Source organism: Heteronotia binoei, chromosome 1 (assembly GCF_032191835.1).
Source record: "Heteronotia binoei isolate CCM8104 ecotype False Entrance Well chromosome 1, APGP_CSIRO_Hbin_v1, whole genome shotgun sequence".
Lineage (NCBI taxonomy): Eukaryota > Metazoa > Chordata > Lepidosauria > Squamata > Gekkonidae > Heteronotia > Heteronotia binoei.
In genome coordinates this window covers 27,307,587-27,320,264 of record NC_083223.1, presented here as the reverse complement: position 1 = coordinate 27,320,264, position 12,678 = coordinate 27,307,587, and the positions used below count along the sequence as shown (strand labels likewise).

At 40.9% G+C, this 12,678-nt stretch overlaps 2 protein-coding genes across 2 annotated transcripts in view; both read right to left on the bottom strand.

The window, feature by feature from the left end:
- The window catches only part of NPM1 (nucleophosmin 1), a 454,395-nt gene that overhangs the window by 115,954 nt on the left and 325,763 nt on the right, over positions 1-12,678 (bottom strand). The window lies entirely within an intron of this gene.
- The window catches only part of FGF18 (fibroblast growth factor 18), a 317,528-nt gene that overhangs the window by 68,208 nt on the left and 236,642 nt on the right, over positions 1-12,678 (bottom strand). The window contains exon 4 of the mRNA XM_060232848.1: positions 8,167-8,273. Coding sequence (XP_060088831.1) covers positions 8,167-8,273 — 107 coding nt within the window. The remainder of the gene's footprint in view (positions 1-8,166; positions 8,274-12,678) is intronic.

Here is a 12,678-nt window from a genome sequence, read left to right as displayed (position 1 = left end):
GGAGGAATTGCTCATGAAAGATATACAAAGGGGTTAAAATGATGTAACCCGCCCTGAGCCTGTTCTACGGGAAGGGCGGGCTAAAAATTGAATAACATAAATAAATAAATAAATAAATAAGACTCAGAGAGCAATCCTAAGCAGGTCTACTCAGAATCAAGTCCTATTTTAGTGCGTAGAGCTTACTCACAGGAAAGTGCTCTTATGAATGCAGTATAAACATACAAGACTTCAGAGTTATCTGAAGAAATAATGAAAATGGTAAGATTATTTCTTGAATAGTTTGAATTTTAAGTCCTAGTAATTTCTAAAGAAAGCCTAAATAGATATGGTAAAAGTTAAAAGAACTAATTGGTGTGGGAACAGCTAGCTGAGTAATAACAACTTGTTTCTGGCATAACATGTTATTTGTTGAATTAGAGGAGTTAAAATAAATTAGCAAGATAAAGTAGTCCTACAAGCAGAATGTGAGTTGTTAAGAGATTGTGTATGAATCTTATAATCATGGTCAGTGTGATATGTAGCGGTTGGATGTGAGAGACCTCAATCCAAATCCCCTCCCTGCCACAACAAGGGGAGATTTTGAACAAGTTACTCTCCCTCCACCAAACTGACCTCAGTTTACTGCAAATAGATTAGAGTTACAAAGGGGAGGCACTAGGTTAACTGTAGATGAACATAAGCAAGGGTCAACAAAGGGCAGAAAAAAAGAACAAAAGAAAGTAGGCAGCAGGACAAGGACTGTAAGGACAATCTGCAGGACCTCGGACAGCTCCAAAACAGACAACTTGCTTCGACCATTATCGGAGCTGTTGTAAGCTGGTGCAAGATCTGAAACTTGAACCAAGTCTCCTTTCCTCCCCATGCGAGTCATTAACTGCTGCTTCTCTGGCACTCTATGTTTTTTATGAAGTCTGCTGTCTCGGGCAGAAAGGACTAGGTGCTTCTGGAATCTTAAGGCTAAGTGGTTTCTTATAGGATGCTCCAATATCCTGGGTTTTATGGGCTGATGATCCCTAGATCTGTGATGGATAATGTTGCTTCCCTCTTCAGTCCACTCTTACCAACACTAGGCTAGTTGAACCCTCTAAAGTCACATCTTTCAGATAGCTGTTGGGATCTGGATACAATAGCACCTCTTCCTTTGAGTCACTGAATGCTTTGCTTAATGGGACCACTTGGTCTCTGGAGTCTATGCCTTTTGAGTGTCGCATCAACTGTAATCAACATCAGGAGCTCTGCTGGAAGAATTAACTAGCTGTCCTGTGGTTTTGAAACCATGTGATACTAACGTCTATGAACAGAAGACATAATTATTATGCATTCCATCATAGACTCACTAGAAAAAAACTTAACGCATTGTATGTCACCACAGCAGGGAGTGTCAACTGCTTTCTTGACTCTCCTCACTCCTCTCTGGCAATACTTGTAATGGAACCATTAGGATAGTGCTAAAAACAAAAAAGTGAGCTCCAGATCAAATCAAGCCTGAAGTTTTCCTAGAAGCTAAAGTGACTAAATTGAGGCTATCATACTTTGGGCATAGGATAAGAAGATGAGAGTCACTGGAAAAGACAGTAATGCACAATTACCCTGATAGATCTAATCAGTTTTATATTTCACTCCTTCTTGGCAATTGTTGTAATGAAATCACTTTAAAAGTAGTTAGATTCTGCACCCTGGCATGTTAAATTAGGCAGAAGAACACAGATCTGTTTAAACAAATTTTAATTAAGAATTGCATTTTATGCTTAGAATACCTTTATATTTATGACATTTATTCAATGTATATGCCTGTTGATTATTCTGATTCTGGCTTCTGATTTGGATCATAACATTGATTGATTGACTATAACACTAGGAAAGGCTGATGGCAGCAGGAAAAAAGGAAGACCTAGCATGAGATGGATTGACTCAGTTGAGGAAACCTCAGTTTGCAACACCTGAGTAAGGCTGTTAATAACAGGACATTTTGGAGGTCATTAACTTATAGGGTTGTCATAAGTCAGAAGTGGTTTGACAGCACTTAACACACAGTTCCATCATAGTTTCCACAGGACTAACCAACAGTGGCCAAGTCCTACAGTGATATAGGCGCAGCCTTCTGCAAGCAAGGGAAATTTTATCAAATCAACAAAGCACTGAACCTCTTGATCTTTATACAGCAACAGTGGTTAGCTTGGGCATAGTCACAGGCACAAGAAACTGGGAACATTGAAGCCAGTGGAATAAAAGTCAGTCTGAGCATTTGTTTCTCCCTTTTAGCAGATAATTTAAAACCTGAGTGTAGCTTTTCAAACAAGCCTTTGGGATGAGCTAAAGGGTTCTTGGTGCTTCACTCCAAGCTTTGGGTTCTGTATGCACCATGATGCAGGCACCATCACTAGTTTTGGACATACAAGTGGCTAATTATTTGCCCAAAGTTGTATCGGGATTGGGCACTGGGATAATTATGCTTTTGCATGCAGAATTTTTTTTTATGTTCCTTTCATTTTGTAAGCTGCTATAAATCCCCAGAATGGGAAGGAAAGTAGGATAAAAATCTTCTGAAGTAAATAAACAAAACAAACAAAATTCAATGAAATATAACCTTGACCTTGAATAGCCAACGCATGTTTAAAACTAATAGCCTGGTCTACACTTGCTGTATTTGCTAAATTGGCTGATTTGGCTACATTCTTCCATAATGTAGACCAGCTGTGTGTATGCATGGAACACAAACATACAATAAACAGATTTAGAATCCTTTTTATGATATAGCCAAATCTAGCTGTGAAGTGACAAACAATAATGAACAAAAAGGAGGGGGGAGAGGCTCTGGGGAGATTACATTCCAGAATCCTGAGAATGAAGTCTTGATGCAAATGAGCTGGTGGATGTGTAAATGAGCCTTGATAAGGCCAAGAAAAAGAGACTCTTCTTTTGAGGTCTGAGAACAACCGTACCTGTTTGAGCACCTGCCATATTCTGGGCTTGGAGCAGGAGTCACTGGGTATGTGTGTAGGGGGGAGGTACTTGTGAATTTCCTGCATTGTACAGGGGGATGGGCTTGGGACTCGATGACCCTGGTGGTCCTTTCCAACTCTATTATTCTATGCATATTAATTCCAGAGTGGTTTCTGTGTTAGTCCATTGTAGCAAAAACAAACAGGGATCTTGTGGTACCAGAAAGATTAATAATGTTTCACTCCCTCTGATTGAGGGCTGTTGCTCACATGCCAGAACAAAATCCTGCAAAGCTTCCAATTCCATTAATAAAAAGACTACTATGTTCCCCCTCTGCTCACTACCTTTTAAGGAACCTGCATGTTTCATTTGGTGTTAGCAAGATGTCTGATTCACCACAAGTTTTTCAAATTCACAGCAGAGGCTGTCTGTCATTGTTCTCCCCAACTTCTATGCATAAGACCAAGGGTGGCAGATACCAGCTCCAACTGATGCCCCGCTCAAGGTTGCCAACCCCCCCCCCCCTGACAATACTGATGACTGGGGAAGCTCAGGTTTTTGACATCACTAAGGTGATGTCACTTCCAGTAAGCACCAGAAGTTACATCAGTGTGTCACTGACAATGCCAGCACTAGGGTGACATCAATTTCAGGTGCAAAAGGAGTAATGTCATGTTGTTGACCCACTTATTTTTTGCACCATTCCCCCACTGCCACTGGCTAGCTGGTTGGTGGGGAGATGGCAGCTTGGGCCAGAGAATCCCCCACCCCCAGCATCAGGCTGGCAGGACTTCTTAGGAGTTCTTTCAAGTTGTTGACCTGAAAGAACATTTTTTTCTTCCCTCTATCCATTTTGAGAACTCAGAAGCTTGCAGGCCCTTTTAAATCATTTGGGTTAGTTTTAAGCCAACATGATACAGACCCCAGGGTGAATCCCATCTCTGCAGCAGACGCTTGCTGGGTGACCCTAAGGCGGTCATTCTCAACCCTATCTACCTTAACTGCACTGCTGCAGAAAGAAATAAAGGCAGAAAGAATGATTTTGTAAGCTGCTAAGTATCCTCTTTGGAAAGAAAATAAATATAGACATCAAATGAACATATATGAAGCTGCCTTATACTGAATCAGACCTTTGGTCCATCAAAGTCAGTATTGTCTTCTCAGACTGGCAGCAGCTCTCCAGGGTCTCAAGCTGAGGTTTTTCACGCCTATTTGCCTGGACCCTTTTTTGGAGATACCGGGGATTGAACCTGGGACCTTCTGCTTCCCAAGCAGATGCTCTACCACTGAGCCACCGTCCCTCCCCAAATGGATTTTAATTTTCATCTTTTTTCCTTTGGAGCAATGTGGCTACTTGGAAAGTGTCACACAACTCCTGTTTATTTCATCTGGTTCCCCTAACTCCAAGGCAGACAACACACCCAGTTTCTGAAACATCTGTCAGAAGTCCCAAACTGAGAACAGCAACAACCTGGTCTCATTTGTAATAGTGTTTGTAGATTATTATGTGAAAGAAAGATTGAAAACTAGAACCAAGTTTACAATTGGGGAAGAATCCAAAGATGTTCACTGAGCAAAAGAGAGCCAGATGGTGGATGCTGGTACAGTTAAAGGTTCTGCAGAGTAAGTCAATAGGAAATGAGCGGTGGGAGGGGGGAGGTGGAATCACAGCCCATAGTTTCATTATTGGCAAATGAACACTCTGGGGTGACTGCAAAAAAAAAAAAAGAGCTTTATGAGTTTCTTTCCCTCCCAAGGTAGACTTAAATATTTGTATCATAAGCCAGGCACTAACTTGTATCTAGGGGGTTACTGCCTGTTTAGAGAGCATTTGGCATATTTAAAAAATGGAGTTACTCAAACTATTGCCACATAAAAGCTGAAACTATTATACTAATTAAAAACATAACCTTCGGTATCGCTAATATTAGTTCCTTTTTTCCCCTTTAGAAACTGTAAATATGGGCAAAGCATCTGGATTGGAAAACTTTCCTTCCAAAACGAAATGTTCACACAGAATCCCTCTTGTTGGGGCCAAATGTACTTTAGGAACTTGCCAGCAATTGGGATAGGAAAAGGGAGGGATAAGATAAGATTCAGATGTGATATTTACAAGGAATGGATATATATCATGGAAGTCTGACAGCATTTTAAAAAACTCATACTGAGGAAATCAGAACCTTCTACTTATATTAAAAGTAAAACTGCTTGCTGGGCTAGGATTCAATTAATGAAATTAAAGAATTTCACACAGAGACTTTAAACTAAAATTTGCATTTCCCTCCACTTCATACATCTTGTGTCTTTCTCTGCATCTTAGGAAAGATAAATTTGCATTAAAGTAGGGGACAGGAAAAAGATGTAAACTGCTTGGGGAGAAAGGTAAATAAATGAATGAATAAATAAGTGTATCTGTTCCAACAGCTGTGTGATTTTGCATTAAAATGTACCACAAATGGTGTACAATAGTGCATACCTCCATCATTTAATTTCCAGTTTTAAACCTGGAACTAAATGCCAGTCATATACTACTGGTGCAACTATCTGCTTAGGACTGCTTGTACATATCATTATAATAAGTACTTTAAAAAAAAAAAAAACCCATCTTAATGCTGAATGCATACAGATTCACCTCTACATTCTAACCAATAATTTATTATTTATTTGTTTCCGTTATTTATAATCCTCCTTTCTCACGGGGATTTAAGGCAGATTACACAGTGAGTCAGTACAATCAACAAAACGAGACATTCAATTACAAATGCATTAGGATATTAGTCATCAATAACTAATGCATTAGGATATTAGAACCACCAGAAAGAAACAGAGGCATAGTGTACTCATGCTCTCTCTCTGTCCCCCCCTTTCTCTCTGATTATATATTTTGTTTGCTTTTTGAACTTGCAGATCTCACAAGTACTGGTATATGTATGGTATACAGAAAACAAAATTTGCCTTCATCTAGTGCACTAATAATAGCACTAAGAGCAAATCTGAGAGCTGGTATAGCACAGTGACTAAGAGAGTGAACTACCCAGCATCAGGCCTTTGGCTCGAACTTCACCTCTGCTATGAGCTCAACTAGATAGTCCTAGACACATGCTACCACCCCAGTTGGTACAGTGCTTCTAAGAACACTTCATGCTCATGGAGACCAAGTGGAAAGGTTGAAGGAACTGGGGATGTTTAGCCTGGAGAGGAGGCAGCTGAGAGGTGATATGATCACCATCTTCAAGTAGTTGAAGGGCTGTCATCTAGAGGATGGTGTGGAATTGTTTTCTGTGGCCCCAGAAGGTAGAACCAGAACCAGTGGGTTGAAATTAAATCAAGATTTTCCCACTCAACATTAGGAAGAACTTCCTGACAGAGCAATTCCTCAGTGGAACAGGCTTCCTTGGGAGGTGGTAGGCTCTCCTTCCTTGGAGGTTTTTAAACAGAGGCTAGATGGCCATCTGACAGCAATGAAGATCTTGTGAATTTAGGAGGAGGTGTTTGTGAGTTTCCTGCATTGTGCAGGGGGTTGGACTAGATGACCCTGGAAGTCCCTTCCAACTCTATGATTCTATGATTCATAATGCATCATATCTACACTTATACTGTAAAATATTCCAAAATCATTATTTCCCTTGCTTCCATTGAGTGATCATAATATTAACCTACTTTACAGGGTAGCTGTTGAGATTACATGATGTGAACATTTGGAGACTCTATCAGTTGGATCTTTCCAACTGCAATGGCAAAACATTCATAGAGGTAGCTCTTCTTTGCTTTCCTCCAGCCGTCCACCATTCCATTGTCCCCCCAAAGCGCTGAAAGTTGGGGGGGAACCCTTATGGATAAAATACTACATAGCATGGGGGCAACTAAAATGAGGAGCAGGAATCAGATCATCGTAGCCTTTGGTTCATGGAGAAGCTGTCAATTCATGCAAGAAGGTAGCGGCAAGTTCTCTTCACTGCAACCTCAGCCTTTTGTTTGCAAGGGTTCCCTCCACCCTAAGCATTAGTTTTTCAAAGTCACAGGACAAAATCTGCCTCCATGATTCATACAATCAAACCCTATATAAATGTCAGCTATGGTTATTAGTTTTCACAAATCACACAGTCTGATTAGCCACTCTTTCCACTCAAAGTATATATTTTAAAAGTTATCATCAATCTGTGACTGTTTATATAAATCAACAAGAGATAAAATAACACAAATGCAATCCTTTCACAGCTGGTGATCACTGCTTGTATATATCATCTTTAAAACCCACAATTAGGCCACCTGGCATGAGTAGAAGTGGTAGGGATTCAATCCTAGGAGGCACATCTCACACAGCTGCCTTCTGAGAAGTAAATAACATCCCACTGAAGCAAACTGTAGCACCTGGTTTCTATTTGGGAATGTGGTTCTCAATACTACAATGCCATTGTTGACTAAAAAGTAAATTCAGTTACTACCAACAACAACCATCCCCCCCCCCCTCCCCACTAGGATAGCAATGTCAGTGTTTAAATTTCACATAGTAACCTGCATGGGTCTTTTTCATCAGTGTTGAGTGAACCGACCCCTGCCTGTTTCAAATGCTGGGCTTGCACTAACATGGGGGGCAGGGAGAATGGTGAGACTTACAACAAAACAAGTGAATCTCATTTTAATCTGAGACCAGCAAAGATGCTCTTGCTAGGGAAACAATGCAATTTGTTGCATGCTGTTATTAGGGAGGGAATCAAAGGTAATAAAATATTCTTGTAACGCAAGAAATATTTCACCCATACCTAATAAGATGCTTAGATTTCAGATTTATAGCATTATGTTTTTACTCTTCTGATTAATTGCATTGTCAAACTCCTTAAAATGTTTTGGCAGGGTTTTTAAAATATATATTTAAACTACACCAAAGTAAAAAGAGATTTATGTCATGTAAAGCAAACACTCAGTTGTTTTGGAGAGATGCACACATCTTTTATCAATTTATGCAACTGTAAAATGGAAACCTGTGTGTACCTAAAGAAATCAGTAATAAAACCCCAGTGGTTAGCTGCAGTACTTAATTTTAAGGGTTACGGGGATTCTTTTTCTTTTCTTTCTGGATGCTTTAAGAATTCCACATTTCTAAAGACCTGCTTTTCATTTGGGGTTGACAGGCAAAGTTCAGAACACATCATTATGAGGTTCGCAGTCACTGCTAAAGGTAATGCTCATATTACAAATGAATTAATAGAAAACACTTACCTTCCCTACTAGCTTGCCTTTCCTGTTCATGCAAAGGTAAAAGTCTGTCTCCTTCCCTTTGATCCGCACTTGACTGCCAAATGTGTCTGTTTCCACTAGAAGCTGGGCTTGTAAAGGAAGAAGAAAAAAGCAGGCATTTACCAGTTGAGTCATAGTCAATGAATGAAGATGCCCCCCTATGTATTCTCCATATCAGTGAGATGAGACAGAGAACCTGTCATTCATGAGAAATAATCAGCCACTCACCAACACAAGGTCTCATGAGCTACCATCACTGCCAGATCAACATCACATTTATTTTCTTAATTTATACCTCACCTTTCTCCCCATTGGGACTCCAGATGTCTTACAGATTTCTCTCTTTTATCCTTACAACCTTGTGAGGTAGGTTAGGCTGAAAGTACATGCTTTGAATCTGGCTCTTCCAAATCCCAGTTCAGCACTCTAAGCACTGCACTACACCAGCTCAGAGTTATGCTAGGAGTATAGGGTTGGAATTTTCTAAAATATATATATTTTAAATCCATCTACCAACACTTTGTTTACCTTTATTTATTTTGTTTATCAACCATAAATCTCAAATCGATAACAACAATGATAAAATAATTAATGTCAGTTAAACATTATGGGTGATTATAGACCAGCACTTTGGGTCAACTCGGAGATGCCTTAGAAATTGACCAGAAAAATCCTTCCTCACACAAACATCTGCTGCCCGTCCATGTCCCATCCTCACCCCATCCTCCATCTTCCACAGTGCAGCTCAAAAAGCTACCACTTCCAAAGTGGTAACAATTTTTTGAGCCGAACGTCAGTTGCCTCCTCGCCGTTTGGAAGTGGAAGGGTGCAAGTGAGGAACCTTGGTGTTGTGAAACATACACATGACCAGTAAAAATGTATGAGGAAAAAAACCCAAACCAAGCGACTGGGATGGTGTACAACCACTGTCTGATCGCACCTGTGTTGGACAGGATGGAAACAGCTTGCAGGGGAGTGTGTTGAGGCTTTGGGATGACTCTTTGGGCCAGCCCAATTTGGGACACCTCCAATCCGGCCCCAAATGCCCATCTGTTATCAGCCTATGTTCTTGTTCTGTCTGGAATCAAAAGTGAGGTACTTAGGAGAGTTTGAAAATGGACATAGAATTTACCTATTGTGTGGGGGACAGAAGAAAGACAGCACAGATTGTCTTGGCACTGCTCAGGCAAGCAATCACTATGCTGCAAGGATAGACAATGAAAACATCACAACACAATTGTTGATGGGAAGTCAGCTGATACATTCTTTCCCCTACCCCCAAATGAGAGCAAAATTGCTTTGTTCCTCTCAGTGATTAGCTACATAGCAGCATATTGTCACTTGCTCATTCCTTGGTCCCTGATAGGCTAGGATCATGTAGTGATAATATAGAGATGCTGATACCACAGGAATAATAGGAACTGAGAAATTCGAACAGCCACCCAAAAAGCTGGAAAAGGTATTTTGGAGGGTTCTTTTTTTCCATTTTGCATTTTGTACCCTCCTCTGAATCTTCTTTTTCACTTCCAAATGTTCACAGTAATAGTTCAGCTCAGCTCAGTTCTACTAGAAATCCAAAAACAAAAACATTCCAAAGCCAAAAATGGTGGGAAGTGTTGGGGTTTCTTCCATTCCACCAGCTACCAGTATACTAGCTAGGCTGTATGGAGGTTAATTATAAAATACTTGATCCCATATAAATACAAAGTAGGCATGTCATCAATGACTTTCAGTGTGCTTCCCTATGTAAATGTTAAAGAAAGGTGTGGTGAATCAGAAATAAGGCTGGAGAGCACTGTTAGAGAGAGAGAGAGAGATACTGCCATGGTAGAGCCAACACTTTGTACACAGAAGCTTACACATTTATTTAGTTGGTCACTAGAATCTTCATTTAGCGCGTTTTCGCACTCACCTTCAGCCGGCGCGACCCCCCTCTTCACCGCGCAGGATCTGCGCGGATTTCGCACGTAAAGCCGCGGAGCAGCCGAAAGAGCCGGAAACTCCCGGCGCAAAAGCCGTGCAAACGGAAACTGCTTTTTGGCGGTTTACGTTTGTGCCGCAAAAGCGCCGGGAGTTTCCGGCTCTTCCGGCTGCTCCGCGGCTTTACGTGCGAAATCCGCGCAGATCCTGCGCGGTGAAGAGGGGGGTCGCGCCGGCTGAAGGTGAGTGCGAAAACACCCTGTCAGTATCACAGATACATTACTGGAAAATACTTTTGCTGGAGAGAAAGCCTGGAGAGCTGCTGCCAATCAGAATGGACATATCAGGGCACGATACAACAGTGGTCTGATTCAGTATAAAGTAGGTTCATATGCTGAGTAGCACATTGGTCCAGTTGGGTTCTCCCCTCCCATTCAGTACATGTCATTTATACCTCAAGGGCTGAAGGGACAAGCTGATCCTGTGCCTTAGCACCAAGGGGCTAAATGTCAAATACAAAGTCTAGGTCAACCTTGTTCTACAGATCCAGCAACATAACAGAACAACAAAAAGATTTCATATCATCAGCAGTACCTTGAGCCAAAAGGTGGGTTTCAGTCATTTAAAGAACAACTGCATAAAGGGTCTGTATATTTTAAAATTCACATTATTTGTCTCACGGTTCCAAAACATTCTCAAGAAAGCTGTGCAGTTTCAAACCTACAAGATACATCACCCCACCTTCAAACTAAAACAAGTATGAGTAATACCCTGCCTGATTTTAATTTTAAAAATATCACCTTAAAAAGATGTCAGTTCCCTGCAGTGAAAATTAAAACCATCTGGATGGCATGATTTCCAATAATTAATCCAAGTCTCCTTTGACACAGTTACTAATTAAAATATGATATCCCTTTTTTCAAGTAAAGAATTTAAATAAATTTTAAAGAGCTAATAAAATAATGTAATAATTTTGGAAATAAATAAAAATTACGTTTTCTCCCATTTGACTAGACTACAGAATATTACAGTTATACCTTCATACTAGCAAGAACTAATTAACTCAAGGCAGAACTGGAGGTAGCAACATTTGTGGAAGAACATCAGTGAGAGAGTGCCAGATACACACTTATACATACATACACACAAGGACTAATAGCCACGGTATATAAGGTTTCAAATGCTATTTATTAGGGCAAAATATTTAAAAGAAAGCCTTTACTGTTAAATCTCCAAGGCCATGAGAGTGACAATCCCATTTACCTAAAAGTAAAGCACTACTGAATGCAGTACTTCAGCCCAAATGCATAGTGATTTGGTGTTAGGGTTGCCAAGTCCAATTCAAGAAATATCTGGGGACTTTGGGGGTGGAGCCAGGAGACATTAAGGGTGGAGCCAAGATCAAGGCTGTGACAAGCATAATTGAACTCCTAAGAGAGTTCTGGCCATTACATTTAAAGGGACGGCACACCTTTTCAATGCCTTCCTTCCATAGGAAATAATGAAGGATAGGGGCACCTTCTTTTGGGGCTCATAGAATTGGACCCCCTGGTCCAATTGTTTTGAAACTTGGGAGGTATTTTGGGGAGAGGCACTAAATGCTATACTGAAAATTTGGTGCCTCTAGCTCAAAAAACAGCTCCCCCAGAGCCCCAGATACCTGTGGATCAATTCTCTATTATTTTCTATGGGAATAAATCTCCCTAGGGAATAAAAGAGTTCCCAGCAGACATTTCCCTCCCCTCCCCCCCGCTTTCTGAAGACGCTGAAGCAGGGGGAGGGCCTCCAAACCGGGGGATCCCCTGCCCCCACCTGGGGATTGGCAACCCTACTCAGGATGGAGAGCCAAAAGCATAATAAACATGGAATTGATTGTCAATAAAATAAAGTGATTGTCGCTAGTTGCTTTTGAATGGGAACTAGATTAATCCATGGATGATAGTTCTATTAATAGCTGTTAGCAACAATAGTTAAATGAGACCCTAAATTCTGATTAGCAGACTCTGGGTAGAGGTGGGGCCTGTTCTGTTTGGAGCTTCAAGATGAGATCTTGCTGACCTCTGCAAGAAACTGGATTTTGGACTTCAGATCTTTGGTCTGGACCATCTTTCTACTTTTGTCAGCACCTGCCAATTTGCAGCTGAATGTGTAAAAAGATTTCAAGTACTGGTGTTGTAAGTATTCCCCTACTCTCCCCTGCAAATTTTAGAGTTGACTCCCCGCCCCACCCTTCAGTGGAATTTACTTCCAAGGAAACATGCACTGTTAGATCCAGGTGGGCAGCTGTCTTGGTCTGAAGCTGTAGAACAAAGTAGGAGTCAACGAATAAAACTTCGTTGGTCTTAGAGGTGCTGCTTGACTCCTACTATGCACTGTTAGGTTATCCTATGCATGTTTTCTGGGAAGCAAATTACAGCAGTGAGGCATGCAAACACTCTAGGATCAGGCATTTAATTGGGTAAATGGTGGCTAATGTTTCACAGAACGTTGTACAAGAAAGGCAAAGCTATGTAAAATGGGGGAGGGGCCAGAGTTGAAAAATTCTGACTAAGCTAAAGTGAAGTCCCCTTTGGG